The 21,196-nt window shown below is 39.5% G+C and overlaps 4 protein-coding genes across 7 annotated transcripts; 1 reads left to right on the plus strand and 3 right to left on the minus strand.

Moving 5' to 3' along the window:
• Window positions 1-623: 623 nt before the first annotated feature.
• Window positions 624-5,814, minus strand: LOC113163276 (cystine/glutamate transporter-like). Of its 2 annotated transcripts, XM_026361754.1 has the most exons (13): window positions 5,761-5,814; window positions 4,033-4,235; window positions 3,638-3,764; window positions 3,444-3,559; window positions 3,214-3,339; window positions 3,024-3,123; window positions 2,819-2,863; window positions 2,603-2,726; window positions 2,402-2,505; window positions 2,218-2,314; window positions 1,990-2,139; window positions 1,719-1,896; window positions 624-1,576 (listed from the first exon to the last, which is right to left on the minus strand). In XM_026361754.1, exons 2-13 carry the CDS (start codon window positions 4,226-4,228, stop codon window positions 1,512-1,514), a joined length of 1,428 nt encoding a protein of 475 aa, XP_026217539.1. In that variant the 5' UTR covers window positions 4,229-4,235; window positions 5,761-5,814; the 3' UTR covers window positions 624-1,511. The 2 variants fall into 2 exon arrangements, with proteins under 2 accessions (XP_026217539.1, XP_026217540.1); XM_026361755.1 differs by lacking the exons at window positions 1,719-1,896; window positions 5,761-5,814 and having other exon boundaries at window positions 4,033-4,775.
• Window positions 5,815-6,536: 722 nt separating this feature from the next.
• LOC113163274 (cystine/glutamate transporter-like) lies at window positions 6,537-11,925 on the minus strand. Its single transcript, XM_026361751.1, has 13 exons — window positions 11,771-11,925; window positions 9,808-10,068; window positions 9,573-9,699; window positions 9,376-9,491; window positions 9,161-9,286; window positions 8,736-8,835; window positions 8,553-8,597; window positions 8,339-8,462; window positions 8,138-8,241; window positions 7,954-8,050; window positions 7,452-7,601; window positions 7,180-7,357; window positions 6,537-6,688 (listed from the first exon to the last, which is right to left on the minus strand). Exons 2-13 carry the CDS (start codon window positions 10,037-10,039, stop codon window positions 6,624-6,626), a joined length of 1,464 nt encoding a protein of 487 aa, XP_026217536.1. The 5' UTR covers window positions 10,040-10,068; window positions 11,771-11,925; the 3' UTR covers window positions 6,537-6,623.
• A 324-nt stretch (window positions 11,926-12,249) lies between these two features.
• Window positions 12,250-18,180, minus strand: LOC113163272 (cystine/glutamate transporter-like). 3 transcript variants are annotated; one of them, XM_026361749.1, is made up of 13 exons: window positions 18,094-18,180; window positions 15,674-15,934; window positions 15,439-15,565; window positions 15,242-15,357; window positions 15,031-15,156; window positions 14,709-14,808; window positions 14,526-14,570; window positions 14,310-14,433; window positions 14,109-14,212; window positions 13,925-14,021; window positions 13,420-13,569; window positions 13,148-13,325; window positions 12,250-12,827 (listed from the first exon to the last, which is right to left on the minus strand). In XM_026361749.1, the coding sequence occupies exons 2-13, from the start codon at window positions 15,903-15,905 to the stop codon at window positions 12,763-12,765; spliced, it is 1,464 nt and encodes a 487-aa protein (XP_026217534.1). In that variant the 5' UTR covers window positions 15,906-15,934; window positions 18,094-18,180; the 3' UTR covers window positions 12,250-12,762. The 3 variants fall into 3 exon arrangements, with proteins under 3 accessions (XP_026217534.1, XP_026217535.1, XP_026217533.1); XM_026361750.1 differs by having other exon boundaries at window positions 15,674-15,909; window positions 18,094-18,154; XM_026361748.1 differs by lacking the exon at window positions 18,094-18,180 and having other exon boundaries at window positions 15,674-16,860.
• On the plus strand, window positions 18,100-19,217 carry meig1 (meiosis/spermiogenesis associated 1). The gene is made up of 2 exons (XM_026361760.1): window positions 18,100-18,260; window positions 18,692-19,217. The coding sequence occupies exons 1-2, from the start codon at window positions 18,114-18,116 to the stop codon at window positions 18,818-18,820; spliced, it is 276 nt and encodes a 91-aa protein (XP_026217545.1). The 5' UTR covers window positions 18,100-18,113; the 3' UTR covers window positions 18,821-19,217.
• Window positions 19,218-21,196: the final 1,979 nt, after the last annotated feature.

Here is a 21,196-nt window from a genome sequence, read left to right on the forward strand (position 1 = left end):
TGTAGTTACATCACCTATTTGAAAGTCCTGTCGAACCACCTCCAAAATGATCTACAGCTGCATGGTTTAGCAGTGTGGAACATGGAGGAGGAGAATCAAATGTAACGAGCTGACAAGGCTTTTCATACACAGGTTTGACCCAATTCTTCTACTATATAAAAGCCATGAGTTTATAATAACCTGAGGTTAATATGTCAAAGAATTCAATCCAACTAGAATTCATGTAGAAGAGTCCAGAGTACAGTTTAGCAAATCATGAACTGTTATTTACAAAGCATGAAAAACAAATTAGGATGGACCAGATTTCCTGTTATGTGTTGACAGGTAGTAAGTAGTTGTAAGTTGGGTAGTAAGGTAGCAAGTTGGTGAGTTATAAAATGCTGTTTTATGTCCGACAGGTGACATGAAGCGACAGTCCAGCTGTAGTAGTGTACAGACACCGAAAGATGGAGATGAAGAAGGAGTCAGTAAATGTTATTTTTGTAACTCAGGCCAGGAAACAGCACCCTCTCCTGTGGTGACCAGTGGCCAAGCACCAGTCCTCCACAGACCAGAAACTTTATCCCAGGTCAGTTTCACCTACCTTGCTCTGTGTTGTAGTAACGAACGGGGACACAAGTATAACAAACGAAAAGGATTTTATTTCTGCCCAGTCTAAAAAAACAGAGGACACGGGGAACCAAAGCAGGTGGAGAAAACAAGTCACGACAAGAACATAGACTGGATGTGAAAACAAATTAACAAAAGAAATAGCTGCAGTGACGCAGGCAAACTACAAACGAACACACCAACCAAAAACACAGAGTACAGAAGAAAATCAATGCACTAATGCAGACACAAGACCAACTGACTAACTAGACAGAGTAAGAACAGAAAATTAATGCAAACGGTAGGTAAACTCACAAGCAAGGAAAACAGTCCAGAAAACTAAGGGCAAGGTCCAGTGTGACAAAGTAGTGAATCCGTGGAACAGCCCATGTACAACAAAACCTTGTGCAAACAATCAACATACGAACAAACCGAGTGCAACAGTCTGTGTGCAGTAATCCACACGTAGGAATGTGTGTACAACAATCTGACACCAGGCCGAGGACCGAGGGGAGCTTTAAAGGAAGGGCAAGACAGGTGAAACTGATCCGTAATCATGGCACAGGAACATGGAGAGTGATCCAAACATGGGCATCAGGGGGCGAGGCAGGAACTGTGACATGTTGTTCAGATTAGATTTAAATAAACCTCACACCAACAGTGCAGCCAAACCCCTCTACAGTGTATTGTTTATTTAAATAAAGCATGAAACACAGATCTGTAGTTCAAAACATTTTCACAACTTAGAATATTAAGAGAAAAACATCATTCCAGTACCAACGGTTGTGTCCTAATGTCTTAAAATCAGGACAGTTTCTTACAGTACAGCACTGCTTGAAAATGTAAACCAAATATAAACCTTCTAAGATGTATTAAGGGGGTCTCCGGGACAGTTTCAGTGGAAAGTTTTCAGCAGGATGTCTTCAGTATGTCTTAATTTCCTGTTGAGCCACCTCAAGAAAGAGTTGCAGATGCATGCTGCAGTAGTCTGGAAATGTAGAAGAGAACAAGAGTTACACTAAATCTCTAATCTGAGGTGTCTGAGGTAATAATAATAATAATAATCCTGATGTCTGTATTATATTTATTGCATTGTTGTGCTTCTAACGCTGGCAGATCTCATGACCTACTGAAGATGTGTTTCAATCTGTTTGGCAGACGGAAACGATAAACGGTCAAATAATAAACTGGGACTCCAGTCAGTGTGAGAGCACAACTACGCCCTGTGTTCCACGGGTCTGAATACAGAGACAGGCCCACGATGAAGAAGCAAACCACTGTAAAGATGACTGCTATGACCACGGGCACCTTTAGGAGAATAAACAGGACAAACGTGACTGTGCATGTTCAGATAAGTGTAGAGGGAGATAAAAAAGTATCACAGTAACTTGTGGCATTAACCTTAAAAGGTCTTGGGTGAAGGGGGAAGCGATACCGATGGACGAGCATCCCCAAGGTTGTCAAGGCGACGAAGAACCATCCAGCAAAGGAGGAAAAAGTGATGAGTTGGTAGATTTCTCCATTGATTAACATCAACATCACCAAAGGATACTGTAGAGACAGACTATACCGCTTTAATGACAAACCATTAGTCCCACATTGTTATTTTGGGGAGTGAAAGTACGTCACCTCAAACAGCACAGCAGGTAAAGGAGTTCGTCTGCGGATGTGAATCATGGAAAAGATCGTTGGCCACTGTCCCTCCCTGGCTCCCACAAACAGCATCCTGCAAAACAGACAGTACATCTTCTAAATGAGAGGCCTTAGTTGGGTTGAAGCATAATAATATTTCTTTTTTCTCTACCCACAATACCTGGGTGATGTAAAGCAGCCACCATTCAGTGTTCCAAAGCAGGACAGAGCCACAAGAATGGGAATCACTAAGGCCAATCCTGGGAGAGCACGACTGGCAAATGTCTGCAGACACACAGATGTTCAATCAGACCAACACACAAACACATAGTAGTAAATGTGTTTCTTCTTATTTCACAGTTCTGTACAGTGTAGCACTAACCACAGCCACAGCATCAGACATCAGCAGCTCACTTGGAGTCATCATGGTGTAGTAGGCCACATTAACAAGCACATAGAAGATTGTCACTGTCACCATGGACAGGATTATTGCCAGAGGGATGTTTCTGAGGATACAACATAAACACAAAGATGTTTAATATGCAACCTAACTTTTAGAAACTGATTAACTAGAAAACAAATGTCAGATATCAAATACCTATTTGGGTTAATGACCTCTTCTGTGATACAATTCAGATTGGTCCTGAAGGAAAAAGGAAAAGCTTCAACACACAGACGTGGATTGTTGTATTTACTATCTCAGGTCTCAGTGAAGGATTGTATTTATATTGGTATATCCTGTATTAAAAGATCCTATATGTGGCGAGTTGCACTAGTGCTCCCACTGCAGTGGACTGGCTTACCATCCACCGTAGGCATATAGACCATTATAGAAGGCAATCGGTAACGTAGCCAGTGTCAAAGACTCAATTTCAAAACCTTTCTGTAAATTTTCAGTTCTTCCTGAAAAAAAATAAACATACAGAGATAGAAGCTTAACAAATGATGTTGTTAGGACCTGAGTGAGCAGCACTAAACGTTTCGTTCTCTCACCTTTGACCAATGCCATGAAACCAGGGACGATGATGAGGACCAGGGCAAACATCTTAGTAAACGTTAACGTCACCTGAGTGCGAGAGGCCGTGGTCACACTCCAGCAGTTCAATGCCACAACAAACGCTGCAGAGACACAAACAGCTGGTAAGAGAAATATTTCTGTACATAAAGGTACAGAGCAGTATAATGATACTGTGGGTGGAAGGAGAAGGAATGAAACCACTCACTCACTGCGAGGATGCTGACAAGTTTGATGAGCACCGTGGGAGCAGCACAAGGTGCAAAAAACGGCTCCACCACATAGCGGCCGAACGCCAGAGACACATAAGAAACTGAAGCCGGCCTGGAGATGAATATGGTGTTTATTTATGCGATTTCAATTTAAAGCTAATATTAATTTTATGTGAAAAAGAGAACTAACCTGGTGAATATGAACGTCATCCAGAGACTTAAGAAGGCAGGCAGAGGTCCCAGTGTCTCCAATAAATAAGTGTACTGTCCCCCTGATTTTGTGAAAGTGGTGCCCAGTTCAGCAAAACACAAAGCTCCTAATGGAACAAGCAAAAAAGCTGAACTGATTTTGGAAGACAGTATAGCTGAGCAGAGCTGCTACTATTTAAATCTCTATGTTAAATTACTAATTTTGATGTCTTTTGACTATTTATTGGGAATAAATTGAGTAATGCTAATACTGATTTCCTCTCATGTTCCATCTCAGATTCAATACATGCATCAAATTCTATATAAATAACAGTATAAAAAATACAGTTTTCACATAGAGAGACCACAAATTAATGAGAGCATGAAGCCTCTTACCGAACATTGAGAGGACTCCACACAGCGCCCACACCAGCAGAGAGAGCCCCACACTGCCACTGTTCATCAGGACTCCTTTGGGCGCGATGAAGATCCCACTGCCCACCACTATACCGACGATGAAGGACACAGCCGGCAGCAAGCCGATCTCTCTCCGGAGGTGCACCACCTCATCTTCTGTCTTCTCTTTCCTCATCTGTGTACTTCATAGTTGTTTTGGTATTAAAGTTGCAGTCACATCATAGACTTGTTACAGTGGTATCTAGGACATTTTCGTTAGAAAGCTGGATGTTAAGCCACCTCTAGAAAGGTCTGCAGTAGTCTGGGAATGTAAAACAGAATCACACTTACGTGAAGCTGAGAAGGCTTTCTATACCCTGGTCTGACCCAAATCTTCTACTATATAAAAGCCATGAGTTTATAATAACAACCTGAGGTTAATATGTCAAAGAATTAGTTCCCACTTTAGTTCACAAAGTTAGAAGGAAAAGTCCAAAGTACGATTTAGTAAACTGTGAGCTAAACGTGGGAATACTTTATGTATGTCAATGGAAAACGTTGAACTATTGTAAACCTGTGGCTTGCATGGTCTTTGTTTTGTTTTGAGTCTAGTAAAGAACCACAGATGGGTGACAAATTAAAGGGAAAACCTGAATAAATTCGTGCTGATGGAATGCTTTCAACACGTGCACTGCATGGTGCACGAACTAGTCATGTTTGGTGGCATGTGGCCGATTCTTTTCACTCTATATATATTCCCCCTTAGGCAATATTACTAGGAAACCATCTGTAGATTTTCACTTCTATGCAGATGATACCCAGCTGTATTTATCTGTGAAAATACCGTAATCAATTAATCAAACTTGAAGCATGTTTAAAAGACATAAAGGTCTGGATATCTTCTAATGTTCTACTCCTAAATTCAGGTTATTTTGTTTGGTCCCAAATACCTCAGAGGCATGATTTGTATTCACGTTTTTACCGTAAATGACATAACATTGGCCTCAAAGAAACACTGTGAGTAAGCTCAAAGTTATCTTTGAGCAGGATATCTTCTTTACATCATACATATAAGAAATCTCTAGAACTTCCTTCTTCCACCTGAGGAATATTTTGGTAAGGTTAGGAGCATCCTGTCTCAAAGTGATGAACAACTAGTCTGTGAATTTGTTACTTCCAGACTGGACTATTGTAGTTCACTACTGATAGGATGTTTACTGTAAAAAAACTGCTTAAGAATCCAGTTAATGCAAAATGCTGCAGACGTCTGACTGGAATTAGCAAGAGAGATTAGCTTCTCTCCATTGCCTCCCTGTAAAACCCAGAATAGAGTTCAAAACACTTCTCCTCACACATAGAGCTCTTAATAATCAAGCTCCAGTGTTCCATTAATCCAAGTTCAATATATTCCCAGTAGAACACTTTGTTCTCAGAGTACAGGTTTACTTGTGGTTCATAGAGTGTCCAATTGTAGAATGGGAGACAGAGCCTTTAGCTATCAAGCTCCTCTCCTGTGGCAGATGGCCGCCCCCCTGATGTTTCTTCCTTTAAAGGGAGTTTTTCCTCTCCACTGTCTCCTAGTGCTGCTCGAATGGGGTTTTTGGGATTTCTATATCATTCTGTACACAGTTATATTTTGTAAGGTCTTAAATGTTACACTGTAAAGTGCCCTGACATTAAAAATGAATAAGATGATATTTGTTCTATGGTGTCCAGAACGACACTGACCTGACGGATGAGAACTCTGCCCAAAGACGTGAGAAGATAAGCAGAGAGCCCAGTGTCTCCAGTGGATAAGTGTGGCGAAGCAGAGTGGACTGATCGACTCTTCCTGTTACAGCTTGATTCCAAATATCGTTTTGTTGTTTCCTTTAGTTTTTTGTTTTTGTTCTGCCCCAAAATTTGTCCGACTTATCGTGCACGTTTTTCTCCCCTCATTGAGTTTCAACCCAGCCATCGGGCCTGGACGTGGAACAAAACAGCAGTTTAAAGGTTCCTTTTTGTGCCTGTCCATGTCCATGCACCCTTAGATGTGTGTACAGCTGTAACAGGCATCTCCCTGGGGAACAAAAGGTCAGGGTGTTGTAGACTCAGCTGCACCTTCAGCAGGCAGGCTACTTTTTCATTTTTTCATTTTCATCTCTAAACATTAGTTTTACAAGTGGTTTCATGTTGAATTCCTTTACTTCAGTATTAAGTGTTCAACTTTCATGCATACTTCAGCTCGACCCCATACTTAGGTCTCAGAGGAGCAGCAGGAAAGAAAAAATGTCCACTCCATCAGCTTGTTTTCTCATTACATTTGACTGGATATAGCTCTGCTCGTTAAAATTCCACACTAACTACATACTAAAAGGTTCCTTTGAGTAAGGTTTATTATATGTGAATAATCTGCATCTGCTGTCGGTTATCATCTAGATATAATCAGAGGACAGTAAAAGGCTGTTTCTTAAACAGCATCTAAAATTATTTCAGTATAAAAATAAACAATTACACACAGGTTGGAATAGTACACAAAAAAACATCTTCTTAGGCTTGTTAAGGTGGTATCAGCAAATATTTCAGGTGAATCGTTGATGTTAAGGCAGTGTTCAGTATGTCTGAATTTCCTGTTGAGCCACCTCCATAAGGATCTGCAGCTGCATGCTGCAGTAGTCTGTGATTGTAGAAGAGAAACACAGTTACATAAAGTAGTAGTAGTATAGTGGCCTATTCAGGGCCTTAGTCATGGACTAACCACAACTCTAAGCTGGGAAAGACAGGTTCCTGAGGTTGAAATAATAACCAGGATTAATATGTCTGGGAATTAGTTAGGATTCCAGAGTAAAACTTAGTAAACTGTCAACTAACTGTCAGTACACTTAGTGCCTATGTTCTGTCATTGCTGTTATTACCTCATTTCCAATGAGGTTTGTGCTTTTGTCGTAGGTTTTTACATTTTTCCTGACCTGGAAAATGTGCAGGGTCTTTGTCCTGTTTGAATTCTTGTGTAAGAAACTAATTTACTCAATGTTACAAACAAACTTGTTCACGCTCTGACTTCTCAATTTACTGATTCTCTTCCTCATTAACATGTCTGCTAAAATATGTGTTTTTCCTATAAAACATTTCAGCAAAGACAAGTTGGCAGATCTTGTAACGACTTACTAAAGATGTGTTTCAATCTGTTTGGCAGACGAAAACGATAAACGGTCAAATAATAAACTGGGACTCCAGTCAGTGTGAGAGCACAACTACGCCCTGTGTTCCACGGGTCTGAATACAGAGACAGGCCCACGATGAAGAAGCAAACCACTGTAAAGATGACTGCTATGACCACGGGCACCTTTAGGAGAACAGAAAAAATTTGACATCTTAGGGTACAGAAAGATAAAAAAAACAAATGTGCAGTTGAACAAAGTAATTACTGTCACACTCACCTTAAAAGGTCTTGGGTGGTGGGGGAAGCGATAGCGGTGGATGAGCATCCCTAAGGGCGCCAAGGCGATGAAGAACCAGCGAGCAAAGGACGCAAAGTTGATGAGCTGGTAGATTTCTCCATTGATTAACATTAATAACGTCAAGGGATACTGCAGACACAGGCGATACAGGTATGGTGATATTACACAGTTTGTTATGTTATGTAGTGGATAGTAAAATGCTTTGTTATTTGGGAAATTTGTTATTTTCATGGGCTGCTGAATGCATTTCCTGTAGAGATTATATTTCTGTCTAATTATTTCTGTCAATATAAAAATAATAACTACTTCCTGCAGAGCTCACAACTATAGGTACACGTAGGTACAGACATATTATTATTAAGTGCAAAGTTAACAAGTCGTCCCAAACTGATGGATGCTCCTTTTTAAATTATTAAAACTTCTGTCCTTGACAAGCTCTGTGCTCATCCCTGGTGCTGCTCTACAGTGGACAGTACTTCACCATTAACAGAACTGCAGGTAAAGGAGTTCGTCTGCGGATGTGAATCATAGAAAAGATCGTTGGCCACTGTCCCTCCCTGGCTCCCACAAACAGCATCCTGCAAAACAGACAGTACATCTTCTAAATGAGAGGCCTTAGTTGGGTTGAAGCATAATAATATTTATTTTTTCTCTACCCACAATACCTGGGTGATGTAAAGCAGCCACCATTCAGTGTTCCAAGGCAGGACAGAGCCACAAGAATGGGAATCACTAAGGCCAATCCTGGGAGAGCACGATTGGCAAATGTCTGTAGACACACAGATGTTCAATCAGACCAACACACAAACACATAGTAGTAAATGTGTTCCTTCTTATTTCACAGCTCTGTGCAGTGTAGCACTAACCACAGCCACAGCATCAGACATCAGCAGCTCACTTGGAGTCATCATGGTGTAGTAGGCCACATTAACAAGCACATAGAAGATTGTCACTGTCACCATGGACAGGATTATTGCCAGAGGGATGTTTCTGAGAATAAAACATAAACAAGCAAGCTAACTTTTAAAAACTAGAAAATAGCTAGAAAACAAATGTCAGATTAAATTAGGTATTAAATACCTATTTGGGTTAACGATCTCTTCTGTGACATAATTCAGATTGAACCTGTAAAGGTCAAAGATACAGACACACGCTTCTGATTGATGTGTTTGTTGTATTCAGCAGGTCAGGGGTCAGTGAATGTTATATATACTGGTGAATGTTCTGACTAGTAGGAACTAGTCTGTTAGTAGACTTGTTTACCATCCTCCGTAGGCATATAGACCGTTATAGAAGGCAAGTGGCAGCCGATCCAATGTTAACGAGTCAACCTCAAAACCGTTTTCAAAATTTGTCGTCTTTCCTGGAAGAGAAAGTAGCTTAATAATATAATCAGTAACTGAAAACAAGCAAGACCAATACCTGGAAGGTAGAAATGTACCTGTGATAAGTCAACATCAAACCATTCTGTAAATAGAATGTGTTAAGAACAAGAGCTGTATAAATATAATTGTATACAATACCCAGGAGGTAGAAATGTACCTGCAGTAAGTCAACATCAAAACCATTCTGTAAATAGAATGTGTTAAGAAGAAGAGCATAGTTACAACTGGCTGCTATTTGACAGGACTTGACGGGATACAGGTGGTCCACCTGTGTCCTCAGCAGTAACAGTCACATCCTCTCACCTTTGGCCAATGCAATGAAACCAGGGACGATGATGAGGACCAGGGCAAACATCTTAATGAACATCAGTGTGACCTGAGTGCGAGAGGCCATGGTCACACTCCAGCAGTTCACTGCCATAACAAACACTACAGAGACACAGAAAAACAGCTGGTAAACTGAAAGTTTATGGATCTTGTTGGTATTGTTGGTAAGAAGGAGGCACAAAACCACTCACTCACTGCGAGGACACTGACAAGTTTGATGAGCACTGTGGGAGCAGCACAAGGTGCATAAAAGGGCTCCACCACATAGCGGCCGAACGCCAGAGATATATAAGACGTCACAGCTGGTCTGTACATGGAAGAAAGATTTGTTATTTTTTGTGGATTTTATTTAAATTTGAGATGTTGTGGCGTCCGAAATTAAATTAACCTGATGAATATGAACTCCACCCAGATTCGTAAGAAGGCAGGCAGAGGGCCCAGTGTTTCCCGTAAATAAATGTAGTGTCCCCCGGATTTTGTAAAACTAGTTCCCAATTCAGCGTAGCACAAAGCTCCTAAAGGAACAAGCAAACATCACGTCAGTGATTAATAATATACAGTTGGATGTTTTCACCATGAGAGACCACAGATTAATGGATTAATGAGAGCATTAAGCCTCTTACCAAACATTGAGAGGACTCCAGAAAGCACCCAAACAAGCAGAGAGAGCCCCACACTCCCGCTGTTCATCAGGACTCCCTTAGGTGCAATAAAGATCCCACTGCCCACCACTGTACCGATGACGAAGGACACAGCAGGCAGCAAGCCGATCTCTCTCCGGAGAAACACTGCCTCATCTTCTGCCTTCTCTTGGTTGCCATGCTCCTTTTTTTTCATGTTTTTCGTCCCATCCATTTCTCTGAGGCTTAAATTTCACTTGGACCCTTCAAACAGAACAGCCTTGAAAGAGTCTTCTGTGTTCTTCTACTTGTTTGAAGTTTGCATCTGCCTTAAATGTTATGCTAAAAGCTCTTATCTCTTTCTGTTCTGGTTTTAAAATTGATGCTCAACAACAGAAGAACACTTTCCACATCTTCTCTCTAAATTTTTCCCAAAACAGCAACCGACAGTGTCTTTAATCCTACCTACTGCTGTTGTAACCCCTCAAATAAAGCTGGAGTAACAAATGGCCACAACATACCTTCTTGCCAGTCCCCCAACTAATCATGCATGTTTTCCTCCCCACATTAGTTCCGCCCAGCCTCTCTTCTAAGCTTCAGCATATACTTATGGCAGTGGATTTTTGCATCGTTTCATTTTTGTTAGTGTTCTTTCTCTCTTTAAGATATGCATACAGCTTGCCAGATATCTGGCTCAGGAGGGAAAGGTTGTTGTGTCTGGCTGCAGAAGGGTTGTTATTTTTATATAGGCTCCATGTTACATACTATGTACTGTTCTGTTCATGGTCCATTCATACAGATGTGTCTTCAGTCATATCACAAGAGTTGTGCAATATTACTGCCATAATTAAACAGCTTAGTATGATGGGCAACAAAAAGAAATCACACAAGCCGCTCTGCTGGCTGATTTTTCAGCCTATTTTCACTCCACTGATCACAGCATGTTGTGCTCTGCTTGTTAAAATTCCTCCACACAAAGGACAGAAGAGGTTCCTTCAATCAAGATATATTAACTGTGGATAATTGTCTCTGCAGCAAGTCCCTCACACAAATTCAGAAGTCATCTGTTATTGGGAAAGGGTGTTGGAATTCAATAATTATTAGTGGTTAGCTCATTGTCAAAGTAACTCATAAACAAGGTCATAAGTTGACATTAAGTACTAGAGATGTGTGACTTATATGTTTCATAATATTGCCAAATAGGAGACAATGAGGTTAAACTTTAATTTTACTATTTAAATTAGATTTTTGTAATAGTTAATAAAGTCTCATTAGTGTCAGCTTCAGTTTTTTTACTACACACTAGACTACATGACACTGAAGAGATGCGTCCAGCAGGTGGAACTATTTTGCTAAAAGTTTCCCATTTTCTCACAGTCACTATTTGTTTGTTTTTGTTTTTAATTTTTTTCAAGAAAAAGGTGATGTCTTTATTAATTATCACTACACTCATCACTACTACACTAAAGTTTTCTTTACCTCCAGAGGCATAAAGCAAATAATCAAACCATATAAAATTTGCAACATATTATATTACTGTTATTACTATATTGCTATTCACTGATAATGATGATGATGATGATGACGATTCATAATTAATTCTTTATAACTACAGCTGTTAATATAGTTCAAAGAAGAGCTGCAGCTCTAAATCACCACGACACATAGATAACTGTAGAGACAAATACATTTGTAGTTTTTGTATTTTACCATTTTTAGTGTCATAATTGCAGATTCAGTTCAGCAAATCCAGCTGAAACACACACTGTTAATATAATATTAGTGTTTTTATGTTGTGACATGAGAGCAAACTAATATACTGATTTTAACCTTATTTTAATTCAGTTTATAACATAGTATTGTGCATGTCAGACGTCTTCTCTTGTACCAAACTGTGGTTCAATAAACTCACTGTGTAGGTTTGGAAGCAGTATTAATGTTATTCCTGTAATGTTTTATCACTCACCAGAGAGCAGCCTTTTCACAATGTCCTGTACCACTGATAACAACTCCAAGCCAAAGTCCATGAGCAGAGCCAAAGGATGGACTGCAGAGGTGGAAAACCTGTTTAGATTCCAACAGGCAGGCTACAGAGATGAACTGGAGTACATACAAGTCAAACAAGGCGCTTCGGTAAATATCTCTCCTTGTCTGAATGGGAGTTGTGTCATGCATGGTAATGGCAGGCTGGTATTGCTGCAAGTAACACAAGAAGAATTAATTACTTTATATGTTCGATATGTTACCTTGCCAATATTAATAAGTAGTAATGTGACACAATACACAGAGTATGCATGGAGTGTATAGGTAGCTCTACCCCTCTTTAAATCTGCATAAATCTGTCCACTCTAATGTGATGTCCTTATATGCGTTGTTTTATATGATTAAAATCCAAATATATTCAGTGTACAAAGGTACAACAATCACGCCTCTACAAAATCATCATCATTTGCAGTTTAAAAATTAATTTATTGGAAACAAATATGCCATTAGGCATCTCCAGGCATCTCCCTGGGAAACAAAAGGTCAGGGTGTTGTAGACTCAGCTGCACCTTCAGCAGGCAGGCTACTTTTTCAGAGGAGCAGCAGGAAAGAAAAAATGTCCACTCCATCAGCTTGTTTTCTCATTACATTTGACTGGATATAGCTCTGCTCGTTAAAATTCCACACTAACTAAATACTAAAAGGTTCCTTTGAGTAGGGTTTATTATATGTGAATAATCTGCATCTGCCGTCGGTTATTATCTAGATACAATCAGAGGACAGCAAAAGGCAGATGATCTAAAAAACACTAACATTTTTTTTTGCAACAGTTTCATAAACAGTATCTAAAATTATTTCAGTATAAAAATAAACAATTACACATAGGTTGGAATAGTACACAAACAACATTTTCTTAGGCTTGTTAAGGTGGTATCAGCAAATATTTCAGGAGAATCGTTGATGTTAAGGCAGTGTTCAGTATGTCTGAATTTCCTGTTGAGCCACCTCCATAAGGATCTGCAGCTGCATGCTGCAGTAGTCTGTGATTGTAGAAGAGAAACACAGTTATATAAAGCAGAGAAGGTTTTTATAGTGGCCTATTCAGGGCCTTAGCACTGGACTAACCACAACTCTAAGCTGGGAAAGACAGGTTCCTGAGGTTGAAATAATAACCAGGATTAATATGTCCGGGAATTAGTTAGGATTCCAGAGTAAAAAACTTGTTCACGCTCTGCAAACAGCTGACTTCTCAATTTACTGATTCTCTTCCTCATTAACATGTCTGCTTTGTCCAAAAATATGTGTCTTTCCTATAAAACATTTCAGCAAAGACAAGTTGGCAGATCTTGTAACGACTTACTAAAGATGTGTCTCAATCTGTTTGGCAGACGAAAACGATAAACGGTCAAATAATAAACTGGGACTCCAGTCAGTGTGAGAGCACAACTACGCCCTGTGTTCCACGGGTCTGAATACAGAGACAGGCCCACGATGAAGAAGCAAACCACTGTAAAGATGACTGCTATGACCACGGGCACCTTTAGGAGAACAGAAAAAATTTGACATCTTAGGGTACAGAAAGATAAAAAAAACAAATGTGCAGTTGAACAAAGTAATTACTGTCACACTCACCTTAAAAGGTCTTGGGTGGTGGGGGAAGCGATAGCGGTGGATGAGCATCCCTGAGGTCGCCAAGGCGATGAAGAACCAGCGAGCAAAGGAGGCAAAGTTGATGAGCTGGTAGATTTCTCCATTGATTAACATTAATAACGTCAAGGGAAACTGCAGACACAGGCGATACAGGTATGGTGATATTACACTGTTTGTTATGTTATGTAGTGGATAGTAAAATGCTTTGTTATTTGGGAAATTTGTTATTTTCATGGGCTGCTGAATGCATTTCCTGTAGAGATTATATTTCTGCCTAATTATTTCTGTCAGTGTAAAAATAATAACTACTTCCTGCAGAGCTCATAACTATAGGTACACGTAGGGACAGACATATTATTATTAAGTGCAAAGTTAACAAGTCGTCCCAAACTGATGGATGCTCCTTTTTAAATTATTAATTAAGCTTGTGTCCCTGATAAGCTCTGTGCTCATCCCTGGTGCTGCTCTACAGTGGACAGTACTTCACCATTAACAGAACTGCAGGTAAAGGAGTTCGTCTGCGGATGTGAATCATGGAAAAGATCGTTGGCCACTGTCCCTCCCTGGCTCCCACAAACAGCATCCTGCAAAACAGACAGTACATCTTCTAAATGAGAGGCCTTAGTTGGGTTGAAGCATAATAATATTTATTTTTTCTCTACCCACAATACCTGGGTGATGTAAAGCAGCCACCATTCAGTGTTCCAAAGCAGGACAGAGCCACAAGAATGGGAATCACTAAGGCCAATCCTGGGAGAGCACGACTGGCAAATGTCTGCAGACACACAGATGTTCAATCAGACCAACACACAAACACATAGTAGTAAATGTGTTTCTTCTTATTTCACAGTTCTGTACAGTGTAGCACTAACCACAGCCACAGCATCAGACATCAGCAGCTCACTTGGAGTCATCATGGTGTAGTAGGCCACATTAACAAGCACATAGAAGATTGTCACTGTCACCATGGACAGGATTATTGCCAGAGGGATGTTTCTGAGGATACAACATAAACACAAAGACATTTAATATGCAACCTAACTTTTAGAAACTGATTAACTAGAAAACAAATGTCAGATATTAAATACCTATTTGGGTTAATGACCTCTTCTGTGATACAATTCAGATTGAACCTGTAAAGGTCAAACATACAGACACACGCTTCTGATTGATGTGTTTGTTGTATTCAGCAGGTCAGGTGTCAGTGAATGTTATATATACTGGTGAATGTTCTGACTAGTAGGAACTAGTCTGTTAGTAGACTTGTTTACCATCCTCCGTAGGCATATAGACCGTTATAGAAGGCAAGTGGCAGCCGATCCAATGTTAACGAGTCAACCTCAAAACCGTTTTCAAAATTTGTCGTCTTTCCTGGAAGAGAAAGTAGCTTAATAATATAATCAGTAACTGAAAACAAGCAAGACCAATACCTAGAAGGTAGAAATGTACCTGTGATAAGTCAACATTAAACCATTCTGTAAATAGAATGTGTTAAGAACAAGAGCATAGTTACGACTGGCTGCTATTTGACAGGACTTGACGGGATACAGGTGGTCCACCTGTGTCCTCAGCACGACAGTTACATCCTCTCACCTTTGGCCAATGCAATGAAACCAGGGACGATGATGAGGACCAGGGCAAACATCTTAGTAAACGTTAATGCCACCTGAGCGCGAGAGGCCATGGTCACACTCCAGCAGTTCACTGCCATAACAAACACTACAGAGACACAAACAGCTGGTAAACTGAAAGTTTATGGATCTTGTTGGTATTGTTGGTAAGAAGGAGGCACAAAACCACTCACTCACTGCGAGGACACTGACAAGTTTGATGAGCACTGTGGGAGCAGCACAAGGTGCATAAAAGGGCTCCACCACATAGCGGCCGAACGCCAGAGATATATAAGACGTCACAGCTGGTCTGTACATGGAAGAAAGATTTGTAATTTTTTGTGGATTTTGTTCAAATTTGAGATGTTGTGGCGTCCGAAATGAAATTAACCTGATGAATATGAACTCCACCCAGAGTCGTAAGAAGGCAGGCAGAGGGCCCAGTGTTTCCCGTAAATAAATGTAGTGTCCCCCGGATTTTGTAAAACTAGTTCCCAATTCAGCGTAGCACAAAGCTCCTAAAGGAACAAGCAAACATCACGTCAGTGATTAATAATATACAGTTGGATGTTTTCACCATGAGAGACCACAGATTAATGGATTAATGAGAGCATTAAGCCTCTTACCGAACATTGAGAGGACTCCAGAAAGCACCCAAACAAGCAGAGAGAGCCCCACACTCCCGCTGTTCATCAGGACTCCCTTAGGTGCAATAAAGATCCCACTGCCCACCACTGTACCGATGATAAAGGACACAGCAGGCAGCAAGCCGATCTCTCTCCGGAGAAACACTGCCTCATCTTCTGTCTTCTCTTGGTTGCCATGCTCCTTTTTCTTCACGTTTTTTGTCCCATCCATTTCTCTGAGGGTTAAATTTCACTTGGACCCTTCAAACAGAACAGCCTTTAAAGAGTCTTCTGTGTTCTTCTACTTGTTTGAAGTTTGCATCTGCCTTCAATTTTACGTCTGCAAAACTCTTACCTCTTTCTCTTCTGGTTTTAAAATTGATGCTCAACAACAGAAGAACACTTTCCACATCTTCTCTTTAAACTTTTCCCAAAACAGCAACCGACAGTGTCCTTAATCCTACCTACTGCTGTTGTAACCCCTCAAAAAAATCTGGAGTAAGAAAATGGTCACAACGTACCCCCTTTTCAGCCCCCCAACTAATCATGCATGTTTTTCTCCCTACTTTAGTTCCGCCCAGCCTAAGGGAACAAAGCCGCTGCGATTGTGTTAGCGTTCTTTCTCTCTTTAAGATATGCATACAGCTTGCCAGATATCTGGCTCAGGAGGGAAAGGTTGTTGTGTCTGGCTGCAGAAGGGTTGTTATTTTTATATAGGCTCCATGTTACACACTATGTACTGTTCTGTTCTGTTCATGTTCTATTCATACACACGTGTCATCAGTTATATCACAAGAGTTGTGCAATATTACTGCCATAATTAAACAGGCCTCAGATCAGCTTAGTATGGCGGGCAACAAAAAGACAAATCAACCTGCTGGTTGATTTTCAGCATATTTTCACTCCACTGATCACAGCATGTTATCACGACATCAGCGATAGCTCTGCTTGTTAAAATTCCTCCACACAAAGGACAGAAGAGGTTCCTTCAGTCAAGATATATTAACTGTGCAAGTCCCTCACACAAATTCAGAAGTCATCTTTTGTTAAGGAAAGAAGAAGGTTCAAAGAAGGTCATAACTTTATGTAAATTATGGGCATTTAAAGAGTTGACATTAAGTATTAGAGATGTGTGACATATACGTTCCATAATATTGCCAAATCGGAGACAATGTGGTTAAACTTTAATTGTACTAAGATAAGATAAGATAAGATAAGATAAGATAAGATAAGATAAGATAAGATAGATAAGATAAGATAAGATAAGATAAGATAAGATAAGATAAGATGCGTCCAGCAGGTGGAACTATTTTGCTTGCTAAAAGTTTCCCATTTTCTCACAGTCACTATTTCCTTGTTTTTGTTTTTAATTTTTCCAAGAAAAAGGTGATGTCTTTATTAATTATCACTACACTCATCACTACTACACTAATGTTTTCTTTACCTCCAGAGGCATAAAGCAAATAATCAAACCATATAAAATTTGCAACATATTACATTACTGTTATTACTATTTTACTATTCGCTGATAATGATGATGATGATGATGATGATGATTCATAATTCATTCTTTATAACTACAGCTGTTAATATAGTTCGAAGAAGAGCTGCAGCTCTAAATCACCACAGTCCTCCAACGCCGAAGAAGAAAGTTAGCGGTAACCTAGCAACCTAATGGAAGCTAAATACAAGCTAACCACCGCTAGCCGACTGTCGTCTTTTGGAGCAGCCAGTGTTTATTGAAATAAATATGTGAGTAAACCTTTTTGTTGTTTTCGTTTTCAGAAGTTAAAGGGAAGAAGACTGGTTAAACGTGACCGAGTTCTTCTTAATTCAATCATCGGTTACTTTCTCGTTTGTGCAGCTCGATAAACTAAACTCAATTCGATGATGTCGTAATTTAAAGCCTCGCTGCACCATCAACGTTATTTAGATATGGAAACACATAAGATGTGATTTTTGTTTGTTTAATGGGAATATTAAACAAGTCAAACTGCGTTTATTTATTTGTTTATTTATTTTTTAGAAATATCACTATAACTTTATATCCTTTCCGTTTTTCAAGTGCGACGAACGAAACTCGGTTGACAAATGTCGCATTTTAAAGTATCACGACACATAGATAACTGTAGAGACAAATACAGTTTTAGTTTTGGTATTTTACCATTTTTAGTGTCATAATTGCAGATTCAGTTCAGCAAATCCAGCTGAAACACACACTGTTAATATAATATTAGTGTTTTTATGTTGTGACATGAGAGCAAACTAATATAGTGATTTTAACCTTATTTTAATTCAGTTTATAACATAGTATTGTGCATGTCAGACGTCTTCTCTTGTACCAAACTGTGGTTCAATAAACTCACTGTGTAGGTTTGGAAGCAGTATTAATGTTATTCCTGTAATGTTTTATCACTCACCAGAGAGCAGCCTTTTCACAATGTCCTGTACCACTGATAACAACTCCAAGCCAAAGTCCATGAGCAGAGCCAAAGGATGGACTGCAGAGGTGGAAAACCTGTTTAGATTCCAACAGGCAGGCTACAGAGATGAACTGGAGTACATACAAGTCAAACAAGGCGCTTCGGTAAATATCTCTCCTTGTCTGAATGGGAGTTGTGTCATGCATGGTAATGGCAGGCTGGTATTGCTGCAAGTAACACAAGAAGAATTAATTACTTTATATGTTCGATATGTTACCTTGCCAATATTAATAAGTAGTAATGTGACACAATACACAGAGTATGCATGGAGTGTATAGGTAGCTCTACCCCCACTTTAAATCTGCATAAATCTGTCCACTCTAATGGACATGTGATATGTGTTGTTTTATATGATTAAAATCCAAATATATTCAGTGTACAACGGTACCACAATCAGAACATGTTTAATTAACAGAATTAAAAGCTCTAACAAAGGTAGAGATTCACAAATGTCACTGATGACACTGTATTGGTTAGTTTGTACAATACAATGTAAAATTCACTCCTGTAATTAATTTATGTGTTTCCGTCACAGATTGACAAATGGCCAGAGACCGGCTTTGTGAAGAAGCTCCAGCGTCGGGACAACACATTTTATTATTACAGCAGGAAAAGAGAATGCCAGGACCATGATGTCCATAAAGTCAAAGTATATGTACATTAAAGTGGTCTGGACTCTTCCATCCACCTAGCAAGGAGCGAGCACATGGCAACTCACACACTGGGCACACGCTATACAGTACCCCATCTGATGTAGAATTAACAGCATATTTGTTTCCAATAAATCAATTTTTAAACTGCAAATGATGATGATTTTGTAGAGGCGTGATGCACACAGTGTGCTTCTTCTGCATCGGTGGATTTTATTTCTACAGATTGAAGCTGACTAGTTAGCCAGCATTATTTAGTCAATGTAAAAACCTATCCAAGTTCATTCACAACTGACTCAGTACTTATGGAATTTAGTTTATTCAGAAATGCATTTTTGCATTTTTATTTTTGGTACTTGAAGTATATTGTAAAATTAACCAATAGTTTGCCTTTCCTTAATTAAAAATGGAATTGTGTGACTATTACTTGTATTGCAGTATTTCTACACTGTGTTATTATTAGTTTTACTGAGGTGAAAGGTCAGAGCATTTCTTCCACCAGTGCCTGGTATATAAGTTGTGCATTGTAAAGTTATATTTGTTCTGAATTACTGACATATTCTGTGAGTGTAGTAAGATTTCAATTTGAATTATGACTTTAATAACCAAACATTCTTCTATAACAACCTTCCTAGGTGTAAGAGAGAGAGAGATCTGATGCTGACTCACTGTAAAATTAATGATCTGTTTGAAAATGTGTTTTCCTGGGATTAATGCTGGGCCTGTCACACTCTCCTCATGTGATGGTAACGTGAGGGCTGAGATTACAGTTGGATGCCCTTGGTTCTCAGATCTGAGGTTTATCCACTGGATCAAGAACATATAATTTTACATTATAGAGATTAGACTTAACCTGTTATTAGAAAGAAAGCTGACCTCCTTGGTGCTGGACAGAGAAATCTGACTTCACCCTGCTGATGCAGGAAGGCATGCAAATAATGTAAGTAATATAAAAATAGTTTCATAGGCCTATCTCACTTGATGACACGCCAAACTGTCAACTCTGCTTCATTATGAGGAAAAACCTGCTGGTAAACAAAGAGGGTGTGTGAATGTTACAGTACAATGCTGATTGTAATCCACTGTTAAATTGAGGTTTTTTTTAACAAAGTCTGGCGAGTTGCATGTGCGTCAACGAACTGAACTCGTGTTTAACTGGAGCCACCGAACTTAAAGTTTATGTTAATGGTATTAATTCAGCCTCGCGATCAAGGTCACATTTAATTTTAATCGTAGATGAGAGTTTCTAAATTCAACACTCTGTACTTCGCCTAGTTGGTATCTGCTGTTAAATTGGTTGATTTTTGAATGGGGTTTGGCGAGCTGCGTGCGCTGAGGTCGGCTCAACAGTAATCGAACTCGCCTTTAACAGCTTGAACCGAAGCGACCGGGCTTATTTCCTTTAACGTTGACCCTGGTGCTCGGCTCTTCCGAAGTTAACTCATGTTTCCAGTGGAGACAACCCGCGGATTGTGAGGCAAGTAGAGAGAAACAATTCATTTGTCCGGCTTGTTAAATTACGTTTTAAAAATGGACTCTGGAGTAGAATGGTTAGCTTAGCTTCGTTAGCCTGTCAACCTGCTGTACAGTTGGCCTTAGCTTAGGTTAGCTGATTGAACATAATGTTACGGTTTAGCTACTGTTCACCTTCATTCGCCACTTCATACCTGGTTAATAGTATTTATAATAAAATATAATCATTTTTCTAATGTATTCTATACGTATTGGTAGCATATGTGTTGTTAGGTGAGGTTGTTTACTTTGAGCTAACCTAAGTTAACTTGCACGGCTAGCATGCTGTCAGGTTCAACCTAAAGGTATTAAACTAGCATTTGCTAGCATGATAATCTATTTACAAGTGAAGTGAATTGTTAAGATTGCCATCAAATGTCGCAGTGATTAAGTTTGTTTGTGTTACAGTCTTACCACAGATCGTATCTCCACTGTCTTACCACGATAGACTGACCAAGTTGTGTTTTGGAACTGGAACAGCATTAAGAGGGAAATCTGCAAATGATTTACAGTTAATTAACACTTGTTAATTCACTTTATTCCTTAAATTCAATGTGATTCTAGTAAATCCTTATGCATGTGTGCTTTATTATGAAACACAGCAGTGATTTCTCATTGTAGGGTCAACATGGCTTTCCATCATTGTTATGCCAAAGGTTATGATAAAACTCTTATAGCTGGACAAATTGAGACACTTGAATGCATCATTTAGGGCTCTAAGATGTTGTAATGCATCATTTTCACTACTGTTTACTAAATGATTCACTATCAAATCCAGACAGAAACTTCATTAGAGAATAAAAACAAAGGTAAACTGCAGCATTAGTCTGGATTACTTGCTGTCCTAAGTAGCAGATGTAGATGTTTTCAGTTTCACA

This window comes from Anabas testudineus, chromosome 23, assembly GCF_900324465.2.
Source record: "Anabas testudineus chromosome 23, fAnaTes1.2, whole genome shotgun sequence".
NCBI classification, from domain to species: Eukaryota; Metazoa; Chordata; class Actinopteri; order Anabantiformes; family Anabantidae; genus Anabas; species Anabas testudineus.